The sequence below is a fragment of the Ascidiella aspersa genome, chromosome 8 (assembly GCF_963924565.1).
Source record: "Ascidiella aspersa chromosome 8, kaAscAspe10.2, whole genome shotgun sequence".
NCBI lineage: Eukaryota > Metazoa > Chordata > Ascidiacea > Phlebobranchia > Ascidiidae > Ascidiella > Ascidiella aspersa.
Window position 1 is genome coordinate 2,756,193 of NC_139454.1, and position 23,409 is coordinate 2,779,601.

A 23,409-nucleotide genomic window follows, 5' to 3' on the forward strand; every position below is an offset into this window, starting at 1 on the left:
ACCTTCGCAAGCTTTCAAATCATTCGTGCTACAACCCTATATTTGAACAGGCGAGCCCAGCAACTATCAGCAGATGTGCAATGGTTTACATGGATCCCGTCGACCTCGGCTGGAAACCGTTCGTTCTTTCGTGGCTTAACAAACTGCCCAGCAATATGCCGCAGTATGGTGAGTGGGTCGTTGTTCGAAATGTAGCAGTAGATTTGGACTAATATGCTGTGTTTCCAACCTTTTTTTACAAGTTTGTGTCAAAACGTCCCAATCAAGATGATGTCAACCTACTCGACCTTTTTTCCAATTTATAATAAAGTTATTTTTGCTTACACTATGCACGGATCTGTAATGTAGCTTGATAAAATGTAATGTTTTGCATTACCTGAAGATAATACAAGTTCGTATAGAAACGTCTTTGTTAAGATGATGTCGATCTACCCGACCTTTTTCCCATTTATGATAAAGTTATGTTCGCTTACACTATGCACGGATCTGTAATGTAGCTTGATAAAATGTAATGTTTTGCATTACCTGAAGATAATACAAGTTTGTATCTATATGTCTTACTCAAGATGATGTCAATCTACTCGATCATTTTACCTTTGCAGTTCATTATTTAGTTACATAACAGATTCGTGCGGAGTGTACCTGTTGTTTTAGCTATTTTTTATTGTGGCGGCCATGGCGTGTTTAGTGTTTTGTTTTCCAATTTTATTAAAAAATCGTTAAGCGATGATATTTTACTTTTTTCAAAGGCAAAAGTTTCTGAAAAAAAATATGAAAAAAATATTGTTTAAATTTATTTTAATTTTTTACGTAAAATTGTACATTAATTACCTTGTGCATTACCAATCATTTTATTCCTGTTTCAACCACTTATACACTGATACGTTTCATAACTAACCAAAACGTTCTCAATGCATTTCAACATTTCAACATTTCCATTAATCTTAAAATCTACTTTCTTGTTTATTTTTTTGTAACCGAAAATAACTTGAAATGCAAAAAATTTCGAGTGGATCGACATTTACCGTGCATAGTGTAACCCAGGGGTTCAACTGGGGGTCCATGGAGCCATTGGGTGTCCCTGAACTAATTTTAGGGCGTGCATGAAGGCCCAATTGAAATATTAGTGTATATTTAAGTCCTAATCAATTTTTTAAAGAATTTTTACCACTTGTATTTGGACTCCATATTACTTTAATTATCAGCATATTTCGGAAAGTCTGTTTGTATTGTGACAATAATTTATGAAACATCAGTAATTTCGGAAGTCTATTAGATTGTGACGTCAATTTATTACGTCATTTTTGCCAATTTCTTACCTACCGTGGTCCTTTGCCTAGGCGTGGTAAAAAATGTTTAAGAAACCCTGGTGTAAGTGAAAATAACTAAACATAAAAATAACGGAGTGTTGCTCTTTCAGCAGTCTACTGTTATATATTATGCCTGGCAGCAATAGCTTATTGAATGAAAATTACTACATCTGCAAACTCGTTTTGTAGGTCGCGATCACCTACTCGGTCTGTTCGAGGCGAGTATCGACTCGGGTTTGCAGCTACTCGACAAGCGAGTAAAGCTCCAGCACCTTCCCGTCACTCACCTCTGCGTAGTACAAACTCTCTGTCGCATTCTTCGCGCCTTTTTCGAGTTTATGGAGAAGAATGGAGGCTTTGGAGCCCCGGATGAGGTAAGCTACCTTGCTGTGTTTTTTTTTTTTTGTAAGTGTTAGCCAGAAAATAAAAATAAACGTTAAACTGGTAAGATTGAGAAACTTGTCTAATTATGGGCAACAACCCAACTAAAAAAGACAAAATATTGTTTAAGTGCCAAAATTAGGATAAATAACCAAATTTTATGAATCAATGGTGAAAATAACGGCCCAAATAGACGTTAAAAGCGACATGCTTTATTTTCAAATGATATCACTGATGATGGCATTAGAAATTGCCGAAACGTTTGAAAATAAAGCATGTCGCTTTTATCGTCTATTTGGGCCGTTATTTTCACCATTAAATTTATGAATCAAAATTCTTAAAAAACGACTTAAATCAAGTCAAGTCATACGGCCCAAAGGACTAGTAGTCAAAGTAGTTAAAAACTTTAAAAACAGTGACCTAAGTGCACTTAAGTCAAGTCATATACTTAAGTCATTGAGAAAAGCGCTGATTTAAAGCAACCAATTCTTGCCAACCAAACACAGACCGAGGACGAATCCACCAATCAGCGTCGTCCAACTACCAAGGCTTCGGTTTCACAAACCAAGTCCACTCGCAATTTGCAGCAGATTTCCTCCACGTCCGGAGGTTCCGGGGGGAAGTCCCAGTGGTTCACCGAGGCCCACCCTGACCGCCTGTGCCTACTTCTGGGACGACTCTTCGTGTTCGCTTACACCTGGAGTGTTGGGGGAGTGCTTAGCAGGTAACTTTTATTTATCTTAAAGGTTGGCAAAACAGACTGCAATATGTACTTAATGATTTCTATATGAATTTAATAATTCCGATTTGAATAAAAAAAAATTAGCTTGATAATATGAATTGCAAAGCCAAAAATGTAGAGTAGATCAACATCATATTGATTAAGACGTTTGATAATGAATTACAAAGCATTTCAAAAAGTCAATTTTACCCGAAACTGGTTTCAAAAAGATTCAGTTAAATATTTATTTTGTTTTAAAGTTGGTTTTACTGTAATACTCAGTTATACGTTTTACTTTTTAGTTTTTGACGATACGGTTTCCAAATTTATAACGTTCTTTAAATCTATTTTTGACTTTCAAACTCCGTTTTTAATATTAGTGCGAGTCATAAATGATACAAAACTTCATTAAAAATCCATATTCGTAGGATAAACTTCCTGATATTATTCCGCACTTGGCGTTGTTCAACTCATTTTAGACTATGTTACTGCTGCACACGAAATTATCGTACTCCAAACCAGGTTCTCTATCTACAGTCTAGACCAGTGGTTCTCAACCGGGGCGCTGCGGCACACTAGGGTGCTATTTCTAATGCCTAAGGGTGCCGAGAGATATTTGAGAATCTTTAAGAATCTGATTTTTGCTGAACTCTAACAACTTTTTGTGTAAGACTAGAAATAAATCCAATTATAACTTCCTACGTCGTGTATTCTAGAAAATCTTGTAGGGGTGCCGCAATCTGATATTATTTTTAAAGGTTGCCGCAAGCCATAAAAGGTAAAAGTTTAACAGAACCACTGGCCTAGGCCATAACTAACAGTTCAAGTATCCCTTTGTGACGTCATCGCAATCCCATTGTTCCGCAGGGAGGACGACCAAGAGGACGACTCCTTGATCAGCTCGACTTTGATCGGACGCGATGAGGCTCTGATCAACATGAGCTACGATTTCGACCAATTCGTTCACGATACTTTCGAGAAGGACTCTCCACTAGGTGTCACCTTCCCGTCAGGGAGCAAGTCCGTATTCTCCTACTTCATCGATTTGCAGGTGATGGTTTGTTTTGATTTCTCTAAATTCTGATCGTCAGTATATAACGTATTTTTTGTCAGTATATTGGCTTTTGACTAAACTTTTTGTTTTGCGTCTTGGCCCTTTTTGTCGGTTATTTTGCTTACAGGCAGACTTGGACAACTAGATTTGTTTAAGGTTTTTTAAATTAGATTAGAGTTAGATCATTTTAGCTTTCTTAAATTCGATTAGAGTTTAAATTACTGAATTCTCTTAGCAGTGTTCTTTGTATAATTTTACTTAAAACAATTTTGAATCCGTAAACTTGACTAGTTTAGCGGTTAAGCTTGTATTTTCAATTTGTATAAATAAAAAAATTACATTTCATGACTTTAGTCGATTTGCAAGTGAGATTTTGTTGGTAACATACAATGTGACATAAAAATGAACATTACATAAACCCGAATAATCTGTAATACAATAGTATTAAGACCAACGACATAATAAAGCCAAATACATAGCAATTTCCAAGACAGAATAAGATTTAAATTGTCAACTTCAGCTTCAGCCATGATTTGCGTCAAATGCAACGATTTCTAGCTTGAAAGATATATTTCTCGTAAAAATAAATTATTTGGATTAAAACTTTATCACGCTGAAGGCAATTGTGTCCTAAAACAGTTCTTTTCAACCTTTTTGCTGAAGTGGAATCCTATGGAAACATTCCACTAGCTCGAGGAACCCCAGTGCAATAAACACACCTCAATTGGCTACACAATTTGGAAATTGCGGAACCCCTGGACTGTACTAGCGGAACCCTAAGGTTCCATGGAACCCTTGTTGAAAACCACTGTCCTAAAACCTACGAAGAAAACGCCATTGAACTGCCTATATTGCTTGTTTGCGCAAATCTTATCGAGATAATTTTAGGCCACAATATCGAGTATTGGTAGCGGGATAAAAATGCTAGTATCAGGCATTCCCAAATTGTCACATTTTTGTTTTTAAGAGAGTATACCGCAAAATTTGTTTCATTTACCAAAATTTAGTCATTGCAACACTGATTTTTGCAACGACTATACAATATATACTCACACCAAAGATCCCCTCTGCCTTCCCGCTTAAACCTTTGTGACGTAACACTCGTAGACCGCGCGCTTCGTGCCTTGGGACGAGCTTGTGCCCAGCACACGAACCCTGATCGAGCGTGGATTGACCTACACCCTGGTGAGTGGAAACCGGGCTCTGATGTCAGATCAGAAGAAGTCTGCAGCTAACGACAATTCGGCAGCCCTAGTACCGACCACAGACACTGTGAGTATTGGGATTGATTAAGGGCCTATTTTTGACTTTTTAAAAGCGTTGGATTTAGTGCGATGACGTTTCCCGTAATCTTTTAGAAAAACAAAATTGGCTGACATTAAAGTTTCAGAAAAGTTAAACCAGAGTATTTTTGTGGTTTTTGTATGCTATAGTACAGCCTTGTGCCAAATGCTGGTACTGTGATCACCAGACTAGACTAGGCCGAACATGAGTAATTTGTTTCTGAACTAATGGCATTCAATTACAGCTTTCCGGTTTGGTAAATTCTATTGATTTTGATCACTAAATTTTGAGAAAAACTAAATTAAGCTAAAGTACTGTAAATTGGAACTACAGTCTGGAGCGCTTCCAATACTAAAGTAGGTATCATTTTTAAGATGAATAAAGATTTATTCGAAACGTTTAAAATACTACCTACTTCTGTATAGGCTTTGATATTCATTATACGTCTTAACTCCAACCTCAAATCATTATCTTAAGAATTATCAAAACGTTCAAAATGCTACTCACTTCTGTATGGGCTTTCATATTCCTACTCCGTGGAACTACATTTAATCGAATTAGGTTCACAATTGTGTGATCACAAAACAGTTTAGATCAAAATTAGACGAAACTTTTACTACAAACTCCAGTGCAAGCGGATTGTAATAACATTAGAACCGAAATTATTATGTTTTTACGTTATTTCATTTTGTATACCATTTTTTTAACGAATTACAGACATATGTTTATCGTTAGGTACCTGATTAAGTCATGTTTGATTACATAGCAATCTCATACCTTTATTCCTTTTAAGGTCCGCTATTCGTTCCTTGCCTCTCTACTTCTACTCAGCAAGTGTCCAGTACTTCTCACAGGGGACAGTGGCGTTGGAAAGACAGCTTTGCTACAGGTGCGTTGTTTAGTTCAACTAAAAGAAAAAACAACCTTCTTTTTAAAATATTTTTTTGCAAATTTCCGCTTATGGAAAAAGTTATCTGAAGAAACAGAGTTCTTCGTACTGAACTTTTTATTCCAACTTTGTATCCCAACTTTTTATTCCAAGTTTTTGTTCCAGCTTTTTATTACAACTTTTTATTCAACATTTTATTTCAACTTTTTATTACAACATTTTATCCTAATTTTTTATTTCAACTTTTTCTCACTCTTCAGAACATTCTCGGAAAACTGAGCGCAATCGGAGGTTCAGGAACTGACCCGGGAACAATCCTGGGCGACATCTTCCACGCATCAGAGAAAACATCATCTCTCCTCCAGAACATCGTCAACCTCGGGATCATCGGAGGCAAGTCGGAGGAAGGAGGAGCAGAAGGAGCGTCTTCCACCTCCCTCACGGGCGGACTGAGTCTTGGCAACATCCCTGGCAAGACGGCGCCTCCAGGTACAATATTAATCTTTCCTTAGGAATTGTTGCTTTGTATAAACTTTGTAATAACTTGAAACAACAAGTCGATAAACAAGCATAGCACCGTTGCCTGCTGCATCCTGTTCGTAAAACTAGCTGTGGCGAGGTTCGAACTTACGACCTCGGTCATACCGGGACAGTCGCTCTACCAACTGAGCTACACAGGCTTAGAGGGGAGCAAGTTGAGAAACAACCGTAGCACCGTTGCCTGCTGCATCCTGTTTGTAAAAACTAGCCTGTGGTGAGGTTCGAACTCACGACCTCCGGCCATATGTACAACATTTATTTATTTATATATTCAAGTAGACTTTGTTTATCAAAAGGTATGCGCTTATAGTGAATATGGATTGTGATAAAAGTCAACACTTTTCATGGTAACATTCCAAATCTGATTTAATGTTTTGAATTCCAGGCGTTGCGTCGAAACCAAAGACTGGCGATTTGCTTGTGAACACGGTTCAGTTCAGCGCACTCACACAACCTGCATCTTGTCAGGTGAGAACAACTATATAGTAGTAGAAGGGACATGTAATACGTGTAAACGTAATGGCTGTTTTATATACATTTTAAACGACATTTTAATGCGTATAAAATATAACTTTTTTGTTTTATGCACGAATTTAAATACGTTAACTAGGATTATTATTGGTCTATTTTGTTAACGAAGATGCGGTACTGGCTTTTTAGTCATAATTGTGGATCAATTGAGCTCTTTGTTTTGCCTAGAGACTGTGTTGTGTTTAAAAGTACTTTTGATATTTTGCGTAACTAATTTACATTTTGCTGCAACAATTAAACAAATATTTCAACTGTGTAAAAAAACTTTTACGTTTTTAATGTCCGTCACAAATTAAATTACGTTTGTTGATATATAAATTTTAAGAGTTCGTCTCCCTTTGTCTAACTCAGGAGTGGGGAACCTATGGCTCGCGAGCCATATATGGCTCTTTTGATGAAGAAATATTGCTTTCAGATAAATCTAAGATATTATTACTTAGCACGATCTCAACTAAAACTGGATGCGGCCACGGCGGCTTTTCGTACCTTATATTACCTTTTTTACACATAGTAGCAAATTTCCGGCGCTTCGCGCGAATCCTATTTGTTGTTAGAGACTGTTATCCCGTTGAAGGTGTCTCCTAATATCCAAAAGCTCTTGTTTTTCAACTAAACTTTGTAATGAAAGTTGTTCAAACTTAGCTAATTCAATTTTGTTGCATAGCATGTTCTGTCCTTTAAATGAGAACTAAATAAACGGCCCTGCTCAGTTTGCTATTTTTGCTAGATGTTAAAAAAATATTATATGGCTCTCATGGAAATACAACCAAGAATATTTGGCTTTCATGGCTCCCTTGGCTAAAAAGGTTCCCGAAGCCTGGTCTAACCCTAAGCACAGCATGGATCTGTAATATAAATTAGAGTAGATTGACAGCATCTTGATTAAGACGTTTTTGATACGAACTTGTATCATCTTCAGTTAATGTGACTGAGCAGCAATTCAAGTGTCACTTATCAAAGGCGGATCGCAATTGTTATCATCTGAGTTTCTATAGTTAGAGCATTAATTAGTACATTTGGTCGTTGAGCAGATGTCAACGTTTAATATCACAGCACGAATCTGTAATGTGGATTTGATCAATTACAAAGTCAAAAAGTTAATGTGACTGAGAAGTAAATTAAAGCATCACTTATAAAAATCGGAATAAGTGATGCTTTGGTTTACCTCGTCACACTGAAGATGATACAAGTCTTTATATAAACGTCTATATCAAGATTATGTCAATCTACTCGACCTTTTTGGCTTTGCAATTTTTTGTTAAGCACAGCATTAGTTGAAAAAAACAGAATGGAGAAAAAAACACGCTACAACATTTCCTTTATCACGCTTGAATGACGTCATTATGACGTTGGTGTGTTGTTTAGGCTCAAATTCTTGCCAAGCTTGTGAAGCGATCACGCAACTCTGTGGGGCCACCTCGTGGTAAAAAGTTCGTTGCTTTTGTGAATGACCTTAACATGCCGGCCAAGGACAAACATGGGTCGCAGCCGCCACTGGAACTGCTAAGGTAATTTATATTGGAGTGTTTAAAATAACTAAAGTAATTTATGGCGGATTCTTTAAAATAGGTCTTATCCCTGGAGCATAATGGTTGCAGGTTGTAGTAAGACGTAATAAGAATATCAAAGCCCATACAGAAGTAGGTAGCATTTTTAACGTTTTGAATAAATAATTATCCATTTTTAACTTTAGAGTTATTCGAAACGTTCAAAATGATGGCTACTTCTATAAGGGCTTTCATGTCTTATCTCTCATCTAAATATTTAGTTGATATGACGTTTTTCCAATTTTTTTCGTCATTTTGGTGCATCTTAGGAGACAGACAATACATCTTCCGAGATAGTTACTAAATAAATGAGCTTTTACTGAGTCCATGTTGTTCTTCCGGCTAATTGAAGTTTGAACAACATATTAACGTTTTAAATTCCGAAATTTTTCCGAACCGAATTTTTGCCTAAAATTATTAGGCGGAGTTAACCAAAAATTTTTTATTACTGTTACACTTGGTATTATAAAAATGACAAACACATTAAAACATTTCCAAATATAGACCAAATCAAATAATAATATGAATACAAATTCTACCACAAGACAATGTGAGCAGAAGTTTCGAGATTTAGCTCCAGAAGTACTAAAGGTTCCTCTATGTCTATTAAACGTACATTTTTGGTTCTATGTCAATCAGCGCCATTATTACAATTTTTTCAACGTCTATTTTCGGTTGTCGAAAATATTGATTTGAATACGGCCTTGAAAGAACATATTAAGCAAAGAAATATAAGAACCTTACGATTTTCATAAAAACGCTGGGCTTAAATGTATATACATTTCCTATTGTCCCATGATATAAAGTTTAAGTCCACCTATTTGTAAAAATCTCAAAAATTCACAAATCTTAAGCAACTAAATTAAATATCAATTTAAAAGGTAAACTTAAAAAAAAGTATGTGAACAAGTTGTAAGTAGACTAGGTGAAATATTTGAATAAATAAAGAAGCCCTGTAAAAAAGCGAATTTTGTTTTATTTTGGAGCATAATTGTTGGAGGTTGTAGTATTACGTAAGAAGAATATCAAAGCCCATACAGAAGTAGCATTTTTAACGTTTTGAATAACTCTTTATTCATTTTCAACGTAGTGAGAAAACACTGATATTCAAAATTCTACTCACTTCTGCATGAGCTTCGATATTCTTTGTTTTACCTTGATTTTAACCCAGCGGATGTTGGTGATAAATGGATGGAGGTTGTAGTTAGACGTATTAAGAATATCAAAGCCCATACAGAAGTAGGAAGCATATTAAACGTTTTGAAGGTTCGTCTTAGATATTCCTGTTTTACTTTGATTTCAACCCAGCGGATTTTAAACCGCAGACAATTCATCGACCTGGGCGGTTTCTACGACGTCCGTAAACTCGCGTGGAAGAGCGTTGTTGACGTCACAATAGCGGCCACAGCAGCGCCCCCCGGTGGCGGAAGGAGTGTGATGAGCTCTCGGTTGCTGAAACACTTCTCGGTGTTGGCTTTACCCCAACCATCAACACGATCACTGCAGCATATTTACCAGGTGGGATGTCTTTATGTGAAACTTAGACAGATTTTTAATTTTTGTATAAACGCTTAATTTTTTCACCCGTGCCACAAGTTTAGCCTACACTCTTGTAAACCCAACACGACAAACGCTTCATTTTTTATCTTATTAATTTTCCCACCCCATCCAGGTATTTGGGGAAACTTTGCGCGCCAAGATTTTTAAACTTTAACGATATAAACAAATTTAAACTTTAACGATATAAACTAGAAGGCGCCATCTTCGAAATTAGCCATAAATCATGTTTAAATTCAATCGGAGTAGGTGTTTAATGTTCCTTCGAAAATTCATCAATGCCAAATTCAAAAAATGCCCTTCGCAATTAAAGTTCGCAAAACGCAGTTTAAAATGACGCTACAGAGTTGAAATTTTTACACAGTCGTTGTATTGGCTACACGTTTCGAGCGAACACACTTTTAGCGAAAAATAGTAAAAATAATTCTTCGTCCTATTAATTTTCCCACCACATTCAGGTGCAACTGGGTCACTTCCTGGAAAACCGCGATTTCATGCCGGAAGTGAAAGAGTGCTGCCATCTAGTGGTGAGCGCCAGCATCGCGGTCTACTACAAGATGTGCAACTCTATGCTGCCCACTCCCGACAAGTCACACTACACTTTCAACCTAAGGGACCTGTCGGCTGTAATGAAGGGCGTACTGCAGGTTAACATTGTTTATTAAGATCGCTTTTTTAGACGTGTCAAAACGAAGGGTCGTTGTTTTTAAAATGTACCGATCCACCGCCTTCTCCGTTTGTTTTTTTAATTATATTTTAAAACTTTCATTTCAATTTTTATCGGCCGCAATGAAGGGCATACAGTAGGTAAATGTATTCTATTGCATTCTCTGTTAGTTTTTTATATAAGCCTGAGCGAAGCAGCGTTTTTGGCAAATCTATAAAAACTTGTGTTTTAACATTTTGTTTTTTGAAAATATAAAATTATAAAATTAATTGACCTTTTTTCGATTTTCTAGAAATCTAAGTAACACTTTAACCCAAAATTTACCTTAATAATAAAACGAAACATCGTAATCAACCAAAAATTAAAATGTAACTCCAGCGGAACCGCTACGTTCATTTTTATAAAATATATTTAACAAAAATGTGCTCGGCGAAATGTATTTTGACCTAACTATTCCCTAAAAATATGTCAATTTGTTCTACCTAAGATTAGTACCTACTTTTTAAGCCGTTTTTATCATTATTTTCACGTGATTCAAGGCTGATGAGTCGGTGATCGTATCACGTGAGACGACCGCTCATCTGTTCGCTCACGAGGTGACGCGTGTCTTTCACGATCGTCTCACGGATGCAGAGGATCGTGAGACGTTCATGCAATTCCTGTCCGACGATCTCCACAATTACTTCAAGGTAAAACCGCGTTTGAATTAAACAGTAAGAAACAGAACGTTTTTTCTACCACACCAGGGCTGGGCAGTATGGGACGGGTCAATGCCGCGTACACGCCAAATACCTTAAAAAATAAAGCAGATTTTTATTGTTATTTAAATTTGCAATTTTTGATGCACACGATTCGAATTATGCTGGATTGGGTTGACGTCTTTGATGGGGCACTGTAAAACGCAAATATGTGTAATTCAACATCCTATTTTTTTATGTTTTTATGAAAGAGCTAAGCACAACCTTGACAATTGCTATCGAATGAAAACCAAATGTCTCGCTTAGCTAACTTCTTTTTAATTCCAGGACATATGCTGTTCGTTTTTATTTTTTATTAAAAGTTTAATACAAACCTGTCTATTTATGCTTAAGTGGGTCGGCGCTTTTAATGGCACACTGTAAAAACGTAAATATGTGTTTAAATCAATCAAAAAAGGAATTGCTTGTTATGACGACTTTATATAGGTGTGATATAAAGTAAAATTCTATTTAGTTAGGACTCGTAATGAAGACTGATAAGCAATGTTAAAAAACTTTATTGATTGATTATGTGGAACAAATAAATTTCCTGTTTTACCGGAGTGGTTACTATTTTAAATTTGCTTTCCAATTTATCTTGTGACAAAGTTTATCTAAAATTCACATACATCGATTCTTGCTACGTCTTACTACAACCTCCAACCATTATGCTCCGAAATTCATAATTAATCAAGTTGGTTGTTCCAGATATTGAATCTAACTTTACTCTAAGGTGTCAATTCCTCCATCCACGCTGCGCAGCAAACCTCTAATATTTGGTGATTTTATGGACATGAACGCCCCTACTGGTTCCCGCGTGTACAGGAGTCTACCAAAGCACAACGTACTTTCCACTCTGCTTGAGGAATATTACATGAGAACAAGGTAAAATATGATAGGATGGTTGAAGCACAGTAGGTTGGGATCGCAGTCTACGGACCCGTTTATTTGTTAAATTACTGGTTTGTTTACTGTCAGGGCTGCTGCTGACTGGTGTTTGTTGTCTAGATTTTACAAATTATATATGTGGTTTAGATTTTATAAATTATATAGGAATCAAAAGTTTACCGAATCGCAAAAACAAGGTATCGTTTTTTGTTAAGTAGAGTGGTTTTTGAATAAATGAAATGCAGAATTAATTGTAATCAAACCGAAACATTTTTTGTTTAATTGAAACAGCAGATATTTTTCGCCGCGCATCTACTTGGTTTAAACCCTTTTCGAATAAAAAAATGCCGTTGAGTAATAACTATGCTCTTCCTTTTCGTTCATTTTTCTCTGATTGGTCAAATTGTCCTTGTCTGATTTGCAGTTTTTGCGAAAACACGATTTTTGAAGCGATGGGTAAATGAACTCCCTTGGAAACAAAGATGATAGGCAAGAAAACACAAGAGTTTCTGAAACATCTTTTGTCAAGAAGACCAATTTAGTTTTTAACAATCCAGAAAGTCCCGTTATAGTTTGCCAGTAATTCGTTTGCTTTTATCGTGTACCAACGTGTTTCCGCAAAAGGCATATTTAACGTTTAAGGTGAATTATAGCAAAATAAAACTGACGACTAAGGTTTCAGTTAGTACTAATATCAAAGCCCAGCATTTTTGGACGTTTCGAATATCTCTTTGTTCATTTTCAACATCATTGTTTTTCATAATCAAATTGTAGCAAAATAAAAGTGACGTGTGACCCGACATTGTTACGTCACAGTGGTAGTAGCAGTGTGAACGCGCCTCCCCTCGTTTTCTTCGACGCGGCAATCGATCACGTGATACGAGCGGCACGCGTTTTTCGCCAACCTGGAACTCACATGTTGTTGGTGGGAATTGATGGAACTGGAAAGTCGACAACTTGCAGATTGGCGGCTAAGATTGCTCGTTGCGAGGTCTACAGGTACGTTGGGTTCATTAAAAAAACATAAGTCAACGAAATTACCCTCATTCAGTTACATGTGATCAAATCGAGCTCACTTCACATGTGGTTTACAGTCGCGGGATTTACAGATGCGTGTATTTAGGTTTTAAACCAGCTGAACGTAAAATGACATACAGTAATTAAGTTGGGTAATCAAGGGACACTATATAGAGACAAAATTGTATTGAATTATCGACAAGCTTTCGCACAACCGTGCTTCATCAGGTCAAAGTGGAAACTGAATATTGGATTTTCTACTTTGACCTGATGAAGCACGGTTGTATGAAAGCTTGTCGAGAATTCAATACAATTTGTCTTTATGCATAGCGCCACGTAATTACCCTATTTAGAATTGTACAACTACGGCCATTTACAAAGAGTAATGAAGTTGGCCGTATTTTTGTTTCACTCTTTGTTTTGTGCATGCTTCAAGAAGTGCATTTCTGTAAAGATTGGCTAGATATCATAACTAAATAACAGATAGTTTGTTGGATGGTCCAATACGTGGAGGTGAATAAACATTAAATCTCGTCATCAAACCAGTCACAATTGCACCTTGGCAATTTAGTTGTACAAGAAGAAAACATTATTTTCGATCGCAAACTTATTACTAAGATGCTTAAATTATTTTTTTGTCGAATCGGCCCTCATAGTACCCTAGTAGAATCCGATTTCGATCAGATATTATCGTACCTCCCTACTTGTTCCAGACTTTCCATCGTGCGCGGTTACTCGTTGACGGACTTCCGGGAAGAGCTGAAGAAGGTTCTCCGGATGTGCGGAATCCACAACACCCCAGTGGTGTTCCTCCTCACTGATGCAGATATTGTGAGCGAAGAATTCCTTGAGGACATCAACTGCATCCTTAACACGGGTTGGTTAGAAATCTAATCTTTTTGCACTAAATATACGAGTAATGTTAGAAGGAATCGGTAATCTCGGTAAATTCAGATAAATCAAAACTACACAAAAAAAAACAACAATTTACCTCCATTTATCCAACCAGGTCCGCAATCTTCAGCTTTGTTCCATGATTTAACCCCAGCCATTAACCCAGCTCCGTAATTTACAGTTATTTTCCTTAATTTACCCTTCCCAATTATCCTAGTTCCGCAATTTCCAGCCAGGGTTATTAATTTCCTCCAGCCATTAACATAACTCCGCAATTTACACCTAAGTAATTATCAGCCAAATTCCTTAATTTACCCCCAGCTACCAACCTAGCTCCGCAATTTTCAGTCATATTCCTCGATTTACTTTCAGCCACCAACCTAGCTCCGCAATTTATAGTTATGTTCCTTAATTTACCCCCAGCCACCAACCTAGCTCCGCAATTTTCAGCCATATTCCTCAATTTATTTTCAGCCACCAACCTAGCTCCGCAATTTATAGTTATGTTCCTTAATTTACCCCCAGCCACCAACCTAGCTCCGCAATTTTCAGCCAGATTCCTTAATTTACTTCCAGCCAATAACCTAGCTCCGCAATTTTCAGTCATTTTCCTCAATTTACTTTCAGCCACCAACCTAGCTCCGCAATTTTCAGTCATATTCCTCAATTTACTTCCAGCCACCAATCTAGCACCGCAATTTACAGTTAAGTTCCGCATTTAACCCCTTTCCAGCCAATTTCTTTAATTTACCTCCAGCCATCAACCCAGCTCCGCAATTTACAGTCAGGTTCCGCATTTAATCCCTCACCTGAAACGCAGGCGAGGACGCGGAGTTGTTCGATGGCGACGAACTTGACGCTATCGTAATGGAAGTGAAACAGGCAGCGATCGCTTGTGATGTCCAGGACTCTAGATCCGCGATGCTGCAGTTCTACAGGGAGAGGGTGGCACGCAACCTGCACATCACACTGGCCACTAGCCCGGCCGGTGGGAGCTTCAGACGCCGCTGTAGAACGCACCCGGCCCTCGTCAATTGCTGCACCATCGATTGGTAAGAATTTGCTTTAAAACAGTGGTTCCCAAACTTTTTTGATCCACGGCACACTAAAAATATCTTATATAATTCATCGCACACTTTTAACCGAACAACAATAGAGTCATTTTACAATCGCCCTTAACACGCGACCAACTACACTACGTAAATGTCTCAATACTATCAATTTTGTAATGGGTAGTAGGCTACGTATTTAAGTTTAAAATGCTTGCGTGTATGCCTGTTGGTAATACAAATGTTCTATTTTCAAAAATTGCAAAAAGTTTCGCGACACACTTGGCAATCTCTCGAGGCACACTGGTGTGCCGCGGCACACACAGTTAAGAAATCACTGCTTTAAAACATGGGGTAATTTGAGTACACTAATTAGCTAGATAAATTCGGGGGCTACAGCCTTGAATAGATAAAGACTTGGGTAGCCGCAATCTAAAAGCGTCTGAACGGGGTAATTTGATAATGGATTGCAAAGCCGACATCATCTTGATTAAGACGTTTCATTATGAAGTTGGATCTGGGATGTCCTTCAATAAGTTGTCGGAGTACGATCAGAACACTAGCAGGTTGCCTTATCCGCTGCTTTGCATTAGATCACCTTTCAGATTTCCATAGTTTTTTTCTGACAGTCTGATCTTTTGTTTAATTTTATTATTACTTTGCTATATATAAGTATTTTTGGGTACACTACGCACGGATCTGTAATTTAGCTTGATAATTAATTGCAAAGCCAAAAAGGTCGAGTAGGTCGACATCATCTTGATTAGGACGTTTCATTATCAGGCTATGTGTATTTTACTTATAGGAACTGACGACGCCTGTATAGGCGAAATATAATTTTCTTTAAAAAATGTCTGATCATGGTTTTACTCACTTTGAATTTTATTGTTAGCCAATTAGCAGGTTACGATATCACGGCTGTTTCTCGACTTATTCAGTTCTGTATAGTTTTACCGAGGTCGTGTGTCCGAATCTCACCGCAGGCAATCTCTTCTAGCGGCCAATGCCTTAAAACAACTGAATCCTTGTCAACTAGCCGTTACTATAGAAGCTAAAGCTAATTTAGTAGGGGAGCTATGTGTTCTGGCATGCAAACGATAGGTAGACGTGAGATTTTTGGCACAGATATTCATTTTGTCATTTTTTATTTGACTTTTGCCCGAACCCAACTTGATTTCGGTGTACTTCCTCCCCGTATGACCCCTTAAACCCCTAAATTTTAGCTTCAGCAAAATGTGCTGTGATTGGTCTCAAACAAACGAGAATAAAAAATTATTTCCAAAAATATATTTATTTTAATTTTATGACGTATTAGTTTAAAGTTATGGCTATTTTACGTTTTGATGACGTCATAGCTAGAATAGGAATTTCGTCTTATTAATCAAGATATCCCTTCATTCTTATCACTTTTATAGATTTGATTTCTCGTTTTTGTTTTCTTGATTTTACCAAACAACTTTTAAATTAAGTGCCTGGCCGTTGTAGCACCAAGGAAATTACGGTTATCGTTTTTACCCAGGTACGACCGATGGCCTGAAGAGGCGCTTACCAGCGTTGCTTGTGCTTACTTTTCACGAGAACAAGTGGACACTGACCATCAAGCAGGAGACGGATCTAACAACGAACAGCAGGTAAACTAAAATAATAAAGCAACCACCGTCAGGCTAAACTCTGGCGCTTAACAGTAACTTGCTTGGCTACTCAACAGCGATGATAAATGCTGTTCCAGTAGGGAATATATTTTAAACGCGAACAATAAACACTGACACAAAGGTGAAAAAAATCAAATAACGTAAGTTTGAAAACTTAAACCTCATTTTTTTATAATTCATTTTTTGCCCGAAATGAGTTGTATAGTTGTTAGTCTATTTACATACAAAAAAATCACCTTAAAAACTCATCTTAAAAACTAACGAACAGCAGGTAAAGTTTGCTTACACACCATGCGAGGTTTCAAACAATGTTAAGCTTAACTCTGGCACTTAAACAATTTTTACCAGTAAACTTAAATGGCGAGATAAAGCAACAACGGTTAGGCTAAACTCTGGCCTTATCAGTAAATTTCTCGGCTACTTTAAAGCGATGATACGCTGCTGCTAGGATTCAATAACAACAATACACTTTCCCGGTAAGGACTATATTTTAAACGCGAAAAATAAACCCTAACACAAAGGTGGAAAAATTATACTTTTATTTTGCAGAAAAGCGAGGTGCAGATTGCAAACGAACAGATCGCTTCAGTTTGTGTGAAGATCCACTTTGGCGCAGTGAACGCCGGTAAAAGGCTCTGGGAGGAACTGAGACGACGCTACTACACAACACCTAGCACCTATCTGGAATTTGTGCAGGTCAGCTACTGCTATAGGGCTTGTATATTTAATTAAGTGGCGATAATTTGTTGCGTATTTTTGTTTTCATTTTCGACTTGTTTAACGTTATGGTTGTTGTAGGTGTTTCGATCTTCAATTTAATTTCATTTCATTTCGCAGCTCTTCACCAAAATGCTTGAAGCGAACAAGCGCGAGTTTAACCAGAGCTTGCGTCGTCTCAAGACCGGCCTTCATAAACTGGCAGAAGCCAAACTGCTGGTTAACGTGATGCAACAGGAACTGATCGAACTAGGGCCCAAGATCGAAGAGAAAGCCAGAGACACTGAGCGGCTTATGGCTCAGCTCAAGAGAGACTCGGCCGCCGTTAATGAGGTTTGCTTCTTTTTGGTTATACTAAGAAAATGTTGGAATATACATCCCAGTGTTCTGTCGACTTAAGTCCAAGTAAACGGTTGCCCAAGTCAAGTCCCAGTCAAGTCATTATGACAACAAGTCAATTTCAAGTCATGTCATTGACTTAAAAGTAAACTGATAAAATTGGTAAACTCGTCCGACAATAGGCAAAATAACTATAACTTAACCGAACAGCATAAAAGGAAAACCGTCGCTTCCAATGTTCATAATCTGCTAGTTGAACAGTTTAGGTAAAATCACGATATAAAGTTTCCATAGGTAATTCGATTTCTGGTGCAAAATTGACGCACAAATTTAACATTGCACAATGCTCTGTACAGATTCTAATACACAATTAGACCTAAAAAAAACAATAGCTAAAGCAGAAGAATCTAAAAACCATAATAATAAAATAAGGACATAATAAAGCCAAATACGCAGTAATACCCACAACAGAACAATATCTTAATCGCCTAAATAAGACAACAACCAGCTGGAATAAGGCCAAAATGGCCAAATTAACGTCTAGAACTGTACTATCTATACTGCTAGTGTCTAATCTACTACTTTTCTTCAGGTTCGTGAGATCGTTCGTCAAGAGGAGATTACGATGCGAAAGGAAACCCAGTTGGTTCACGACTTCGCCCAGCAAGCCACCGTCGACCTGCAGTCTGTACTGCCCGCTCTACAGGTATTGTTGTCTCAAAGTTGACATAAACAATAGGGTGGTCTTCGCCCACTTGCAAAACTGTTGCGAACCGTTATAGTAGCTTTCTAGTTTTACAGGTTAGTATAAACAATTTGTATATAAATAAAATAATTCAATTTAAAATGTACAGTTGTTCATAGAAAAACAACAAGATTTTTCCATAATTGGAATGTAAAAAATGAACCTAAACCACTCATTTGCCGTACGATTACATGCCGTACAATTTTTTACAGGTTAGGAATCGTGAATAAAAGCGGTTTAGGAAAAGCAAATTACCAATAAATTATTTATTTACTGGAAAACAATGTGGTACAAAACCATTTCGAACATCGTTTCTCCTGTTTAGGATGCTGCTCGCTATCTTGATTCCATGGACATAGTGAAAAAATGTGTACGGTTTAAAAAATTATCTCTTGTAATACAATATTTATTCGTTGGAAAACTACAAAGTTTAAAAATCTTTCGGATTTTTACACGCTTTAGCCTTTGAAATTTACACGCTTTAGCTTTTGAAAATAAAAAGCGATTTGAAGCGAAAGGCCCTTTCTATACTAAGCTACGCAAAGTGTGGCTAAACCCCTTTAGTGCAGCGAAATTTCCGATCAAAATATCGCTCAACTATATAAACTTGGTGGTGTATTTCGCGTGGGGCCTGCCCGCTACTTGCAGTATCGCTGTCTGATCAGGGTGTGTTCGCCTCTTTGACTCCCTAGATATCGTGAAAAAAATTGTGCTGTTTATAAAACAATACTAATTGTAATAAAATATTTATTTGTTGAAATACTACGAGGTTAAAAAATCACCCCAAATATTCTTCCTCCTGTTTAGGATGCTGTCCGCTCTCTTGACTCCCTTGACAAGGCTGATGTTGCGGAATTGCGCAAGTACAACGGACCTCCGCAACTTGTCCTCACAGTGATGAACGCAGTCTGCATCCTGCTACAAGCAACTCCAGACTGGCCCACTGCCCGCCAGCTCCTGGGAGATCCACTCTTCCTGAAGAACCTTGTACAGATCGACCGTGATGCGATCCCAGAAAAGGTCTTCCGGAAGTTGCGCAAGATCACGCGCGCTCCCGACTTCACCGAGGACAAAGTGGCGCTGGTGAGGACTTATTTGTTATTTTTATTTGGAAACACCGGAGATTGATTAGCTTCCTAGTTAGACAAACCGACATTTGTTTTCACGGTGGGCCGCGGCCCAAAGGCTTTTAAACAATTTATAGTTGACCCTGGCTCTTTCAATATATTTCAGTTTTGTCTTGTAGTTTTTGGCCGCGTGATAGCAGTACATTTATTGTACTGTATTTTAAAAATGGTGTGGCTAAGAGTTATATTTTACTTTTGCTTATTGTTTTCATTGTTGCATCATACGGCCACCGTGCAATGCACCGCCAAAAACTATACTTGGTAAAATCGTTTAAGCCGAAAGACGCTATACAATATCCATACTATGGCATGTTGTACCGTGCGACTTATATGACACCATCAACTTTTCGCACTGCGAATTTTTAGGAATAGTTCTTTTATGACGTAACTTTGTGACATTATTCGTTTTACGTAGTGGGCCTTCAATAGCTCTTAAAAGCGCATTTTGGGTCGCGACAAAAAAATTGGCGACCACCGACCTGTTTATCGTACACCTTCAGGTATCAAAGGCTTGTCTGTGGATGTTCTGCTGGTTGCTTGCTATTTGTCCCTACGCATTCGTTATTCTTTTCAGCTATACTTTAGCTTGTTTGTTATTTGAATTATCATCGTTTGCTGAATTTAAGAAAAACAACTGAAGTTCTTGTCGTGAAAAATTTTTTGTAACGATTACCTGAGGATCAAACACAATTTATATGCTCGAAGTCATTGTACATTCCTAAACCTCTTGTTTATTCAGGTATCGAAGGCTTGTCAGTCGATGTGTTCCTGGGTGCTTGCTCTTCAACATTACAACGACGTCAAGCGAATGGTTGAACCTAAACAACGCAAGGTACAAGAAGCCAGAGAGGCGCTAGAAGTGGCTCAAGACAACTTACAGGAGAAACAGGTGATTTCGCACTTATATGCCCCTTTTTTGTCTCTTTTCTAATTTTTATATTTTTTGTATTAAAGGTTTGCATACGTAAATTTGCAAAATCGGCGAAATTGTTTGTCTTCCTTTAAGCCGAAATCCTATAAATCGGCTCCACTTTTATGTGCACTGATTCCTATTTAATCGTGATCAGAACGGCTAACTTTTCTTAATTTTTAATTTTTAGCATTGTTTTTGTAATTTTATTTATTCTTGCCGACTTCTAGTTTTACTTTGGGCATTCCTTACTTGGATAGGAATTGCTACGAAACCATATCGATGTGAAATCTCGGAGGGTTAAATAATGTTTCATCATAGGTCGGCTTGTTTTACTTGAAAAATGTCGCATTTCTGTAATATATTCTGCTTTAAAAATTCGCACGTTCTGCTTTGCTGCTTAAATCGCTAGACGATTTCCCGATATTATTTTTGTAGAGAACGAAAACGTCGTTTCTATCCTTGGTTTATTATCATTTAAGTCTGGTGTGTTCCTACGTAACTGAAACTCGGCGATCCAAAAATTACCTTAACAACTCACAAATTTGCACAAACTTGACAACTCTTCAGGCAAGCTTGAAGAAGATTGAAGACCACTTGGACAAGTTGAGCGACAAATACGACGACAACGTAAAACAACAAGAAGAACTCAAAGAACGGAAGGTGGTCACTGCCCAGAGATTACACAGGGCTGCTCTTCTCATTAACGCACTGGCTGATGAAGAGGTTGGATTTGTATAATATACATATATATCTATAGGAATCAGGTGGCACTGTATAAAGACAAATTGTATTTGATGCTCGACAAGCTTTCGCACAACCGTGCTTCATTACACACAACCGTGCTTCATTAGGTCAAAGTATAAATGAAAACAATTAAAATGCACGTAAAAGCACAAGCGCAAGTAAAAGGCGATAAGAATGGTGCTTTTACGTGCATTTTAATTGTTTTCATTTATACTTTGACCTGATGAAGCAAGGTTGTGCGAAAGCTTGTCGAGAATCCAATACAATTTTTCTTTATACAGTGCCACCTGATTCCTCTATTTAGAATTAGACAAATACGGCCATAAACAAAGATATATATCTATATCAGTGTTGTAATTACCTTTTCAAATGACTTGACTTGACTTAAGTGTGTTGGACAATGACTAGGTTAAAATCATTAGGCATTTTTATGATAAAATTACAACCTTGTGTACTCTTGCCGCAGTTTTAACCCACACTCGTATTTCGAAATCACTTGTTGTTATACTTCGATTCGGTTTGAGATTTGTTTGTTAATCGCAATTTATAAGAAATTCACCTCAAGTTTCATTCAACATTTAAGCGCCCCCTGGTTGTTTTTAAACCCCGTTTTGTCACACTTTGGCGGCAGGATAGTTTATTTATTTCAATGGAAATTAATTGTCATTTTACTAACTGAAGATGTCACAAGTTTGTATCAAAACGTCTTTATCAAAATCATGTTAATCTACTCGACCTTCTCGGCTTTGCATTGCAATATTATAGGCTACATTACAGATCCGTGCATAAGTGTACTCAAATTTTATCACATATTGATATAAATCACATCTTTCCACCCTTTACTTCTAGGGTCGTTGGGAGAGTTCGGTTGATCAGCTGCAAAAGAAGCTTGTCGGTTTATTGGGCGACACCATCGTTTCCGCTGCATCGGTCGCCTACCTCGGTCCCTTCATCAGCTCATATCGTCATCGACTGACGTCAGAGTGGATGACGTCATGCACCGAGGCGGGCGTCGGAACTTCGCAGAACTACGACATGATACGGATGATGTCCGACAGCAATAAAGCAAGTTTTATATAAGTCTTGGGGTTAAGTTTTTCACTCTAGTTTTGTATATTGCGTACAAAAGTTTTTAAAGTTGCGCTTACGCGATTTTTTAACAATGCAACGCGTTTTTTTAACAATTTCTATAAGTTTGAGTTAATTTTTTTAATGAAGTTTTTTAAATTGCTTGCGCTGATGAGAAATTTTGATTGTTATGAGATGAGTTTTTTACAGTTACTAAAAATTCTTTCCATAAAAAAGAGTGCTGTAAACAGGGGAAACGACCTAAGTTCCTGTGAGGTCATAAAAAAGATAATTTAGGCCCAAGTCAAGTATTTTGCAAAAATTTTAGTGCCAGCCAAGTCATATTGGATTAAGTCCACTTCAAGTCAAGTCCTTTTCATAAAAAATAAACGTTTACCTATGTGCCAGTGAAGAATTATTTAGACAAAACATCCTTAAACAATAAATTAAAACGATTATACCAAAAGCCTAGAAAAAAATACTTTATTCCCAGCAGTTAAATAAATAAATACCTATTTTTTTCACTATTTTAATAGAGCCTTGTATATGTCCAATGTCCATATAATTAGATATATTTGAATGATGTATGTGTAAACCTTTTGGACCTAGAATTCATCATAAAATGTTAGTGCCTGCTTTTTAAAACAGGATTAGTAAAGGCAGAGGTCACATGCTACTTACACAGTAGTATAAACGTTATGGTATGACGTATCAATTTTTCAGCAATTATAATCGTGTTTAAATTCGTGTTAAAAATCATTGCAATTGGTTTGGTTCAGGTTCGATTTTGGCACAACCAGGATTTGCCGCGTGATGTGCACTCAACCGAAAACGCCGTGATCATCCATGCGGCACGGAGGTGGCCCTTGATTGTTGATCCACAAGGACAGGTAAGTGTCTATTCCTAGTTGTTTGTTCCAAAAAGACGTCTTCTCAAGAAGTATTTACCTATGGTCCAAAAGAGCGGTTGCCGCTTAACAGTTACAATTAACTGTAATTCCAAGTCTACAGACAAAGGGTAGATAAATTTAAAATAGA

General features: G+C 37.4%; 1 protein-coding gene across 1 annotated transcript in view; it reads left to right on the forward strand.

Annotated features, from left to right (window-relative positions):
* LOC146134862 (dynein axonemal heavy chain 6-like) overlaps positions 1–23,409 on the forward strand; it is a 205,502-nt gene that overhangs the window by 49,430 nt on the left and 132,663 nt on the right. Inside the window, exons 45-69 of the mRNA XM_083395693.1 lie at positions 51–168; positions 1,500–1,684; positions 2,198–2,415; positions 3,280–3,463; positions 4,574–4,738; positions 5,544–5,639; positions 5,900–6,128; positions 6,565–6,647; positions 8,076–8,218; positions 9,583–9,775; positions 10,273–10,461; positions 11,021–11,170; positions 11,952–12,103; positions 12,923–13,105; positions 13,837–14,000; positions 14,838–15,069; positions 16,586–16,697; positions 17,277–17,414; positions 17,556–17,768; positions 18,367–18,480; positions 19,327–19,602; positions 20,386–20,535; positions 21,127–21,282; positions 22,153–22,368; positions 23,151–23,261. Of these exons, the coding sequence (XP_083251819.1) occupies positions 51–168; positions 1,500–1,684; positions 2,198–2,415; positions 3,280–3,463; positions 4,574–4,738; positions 5,544–5,639; positions 5,900–6,128; positions 6,565–6,647; positions 8,076–8,218; positions 9,583–9,775; positions 10,273–10,461; positions 11,021–11,170; positions 11,952–12,103; positions 12,923–13,105; positions 13,837–14,000; positions 14,838–15,069; positions 16,586–16,697; positions 17,277–17,414; positions 17,556–17,768; positions 18,367–18,480; positions 19,327–19,602; positions 20,386–20,535; positions 21,127–21,282; positions 22,153–22,368; positions 23,151–23,261 (4,170 nt within the window). The remainder of the gene's footprint in view (positions 1–50; positions 169–1,499; positions 1,685–2,197; positions 2,416–3,279; positions 3,464–4,573; positions 4,739–5,543; positions 5,640–5,899; positions 6,129–6,564; positions 6,648–8,075; positions 8,219–9,582; positions 9,776–10,272; positions 10,462–11,020; positions 11,171–11,951; positions 12,104–12,922; positions 13,106–13,836; positions 14,001–14,837; positions 15,070–16,585; positions 16,698–17,276; positions 17,415–17,555; positions 17,769–18,366; positions 18,481–19,326; positions 19,603–20,385; positions 20,536–21,126; positions 21,283–22,152; positions 22,369–23,150; positions 23,262–23,409) is intronic.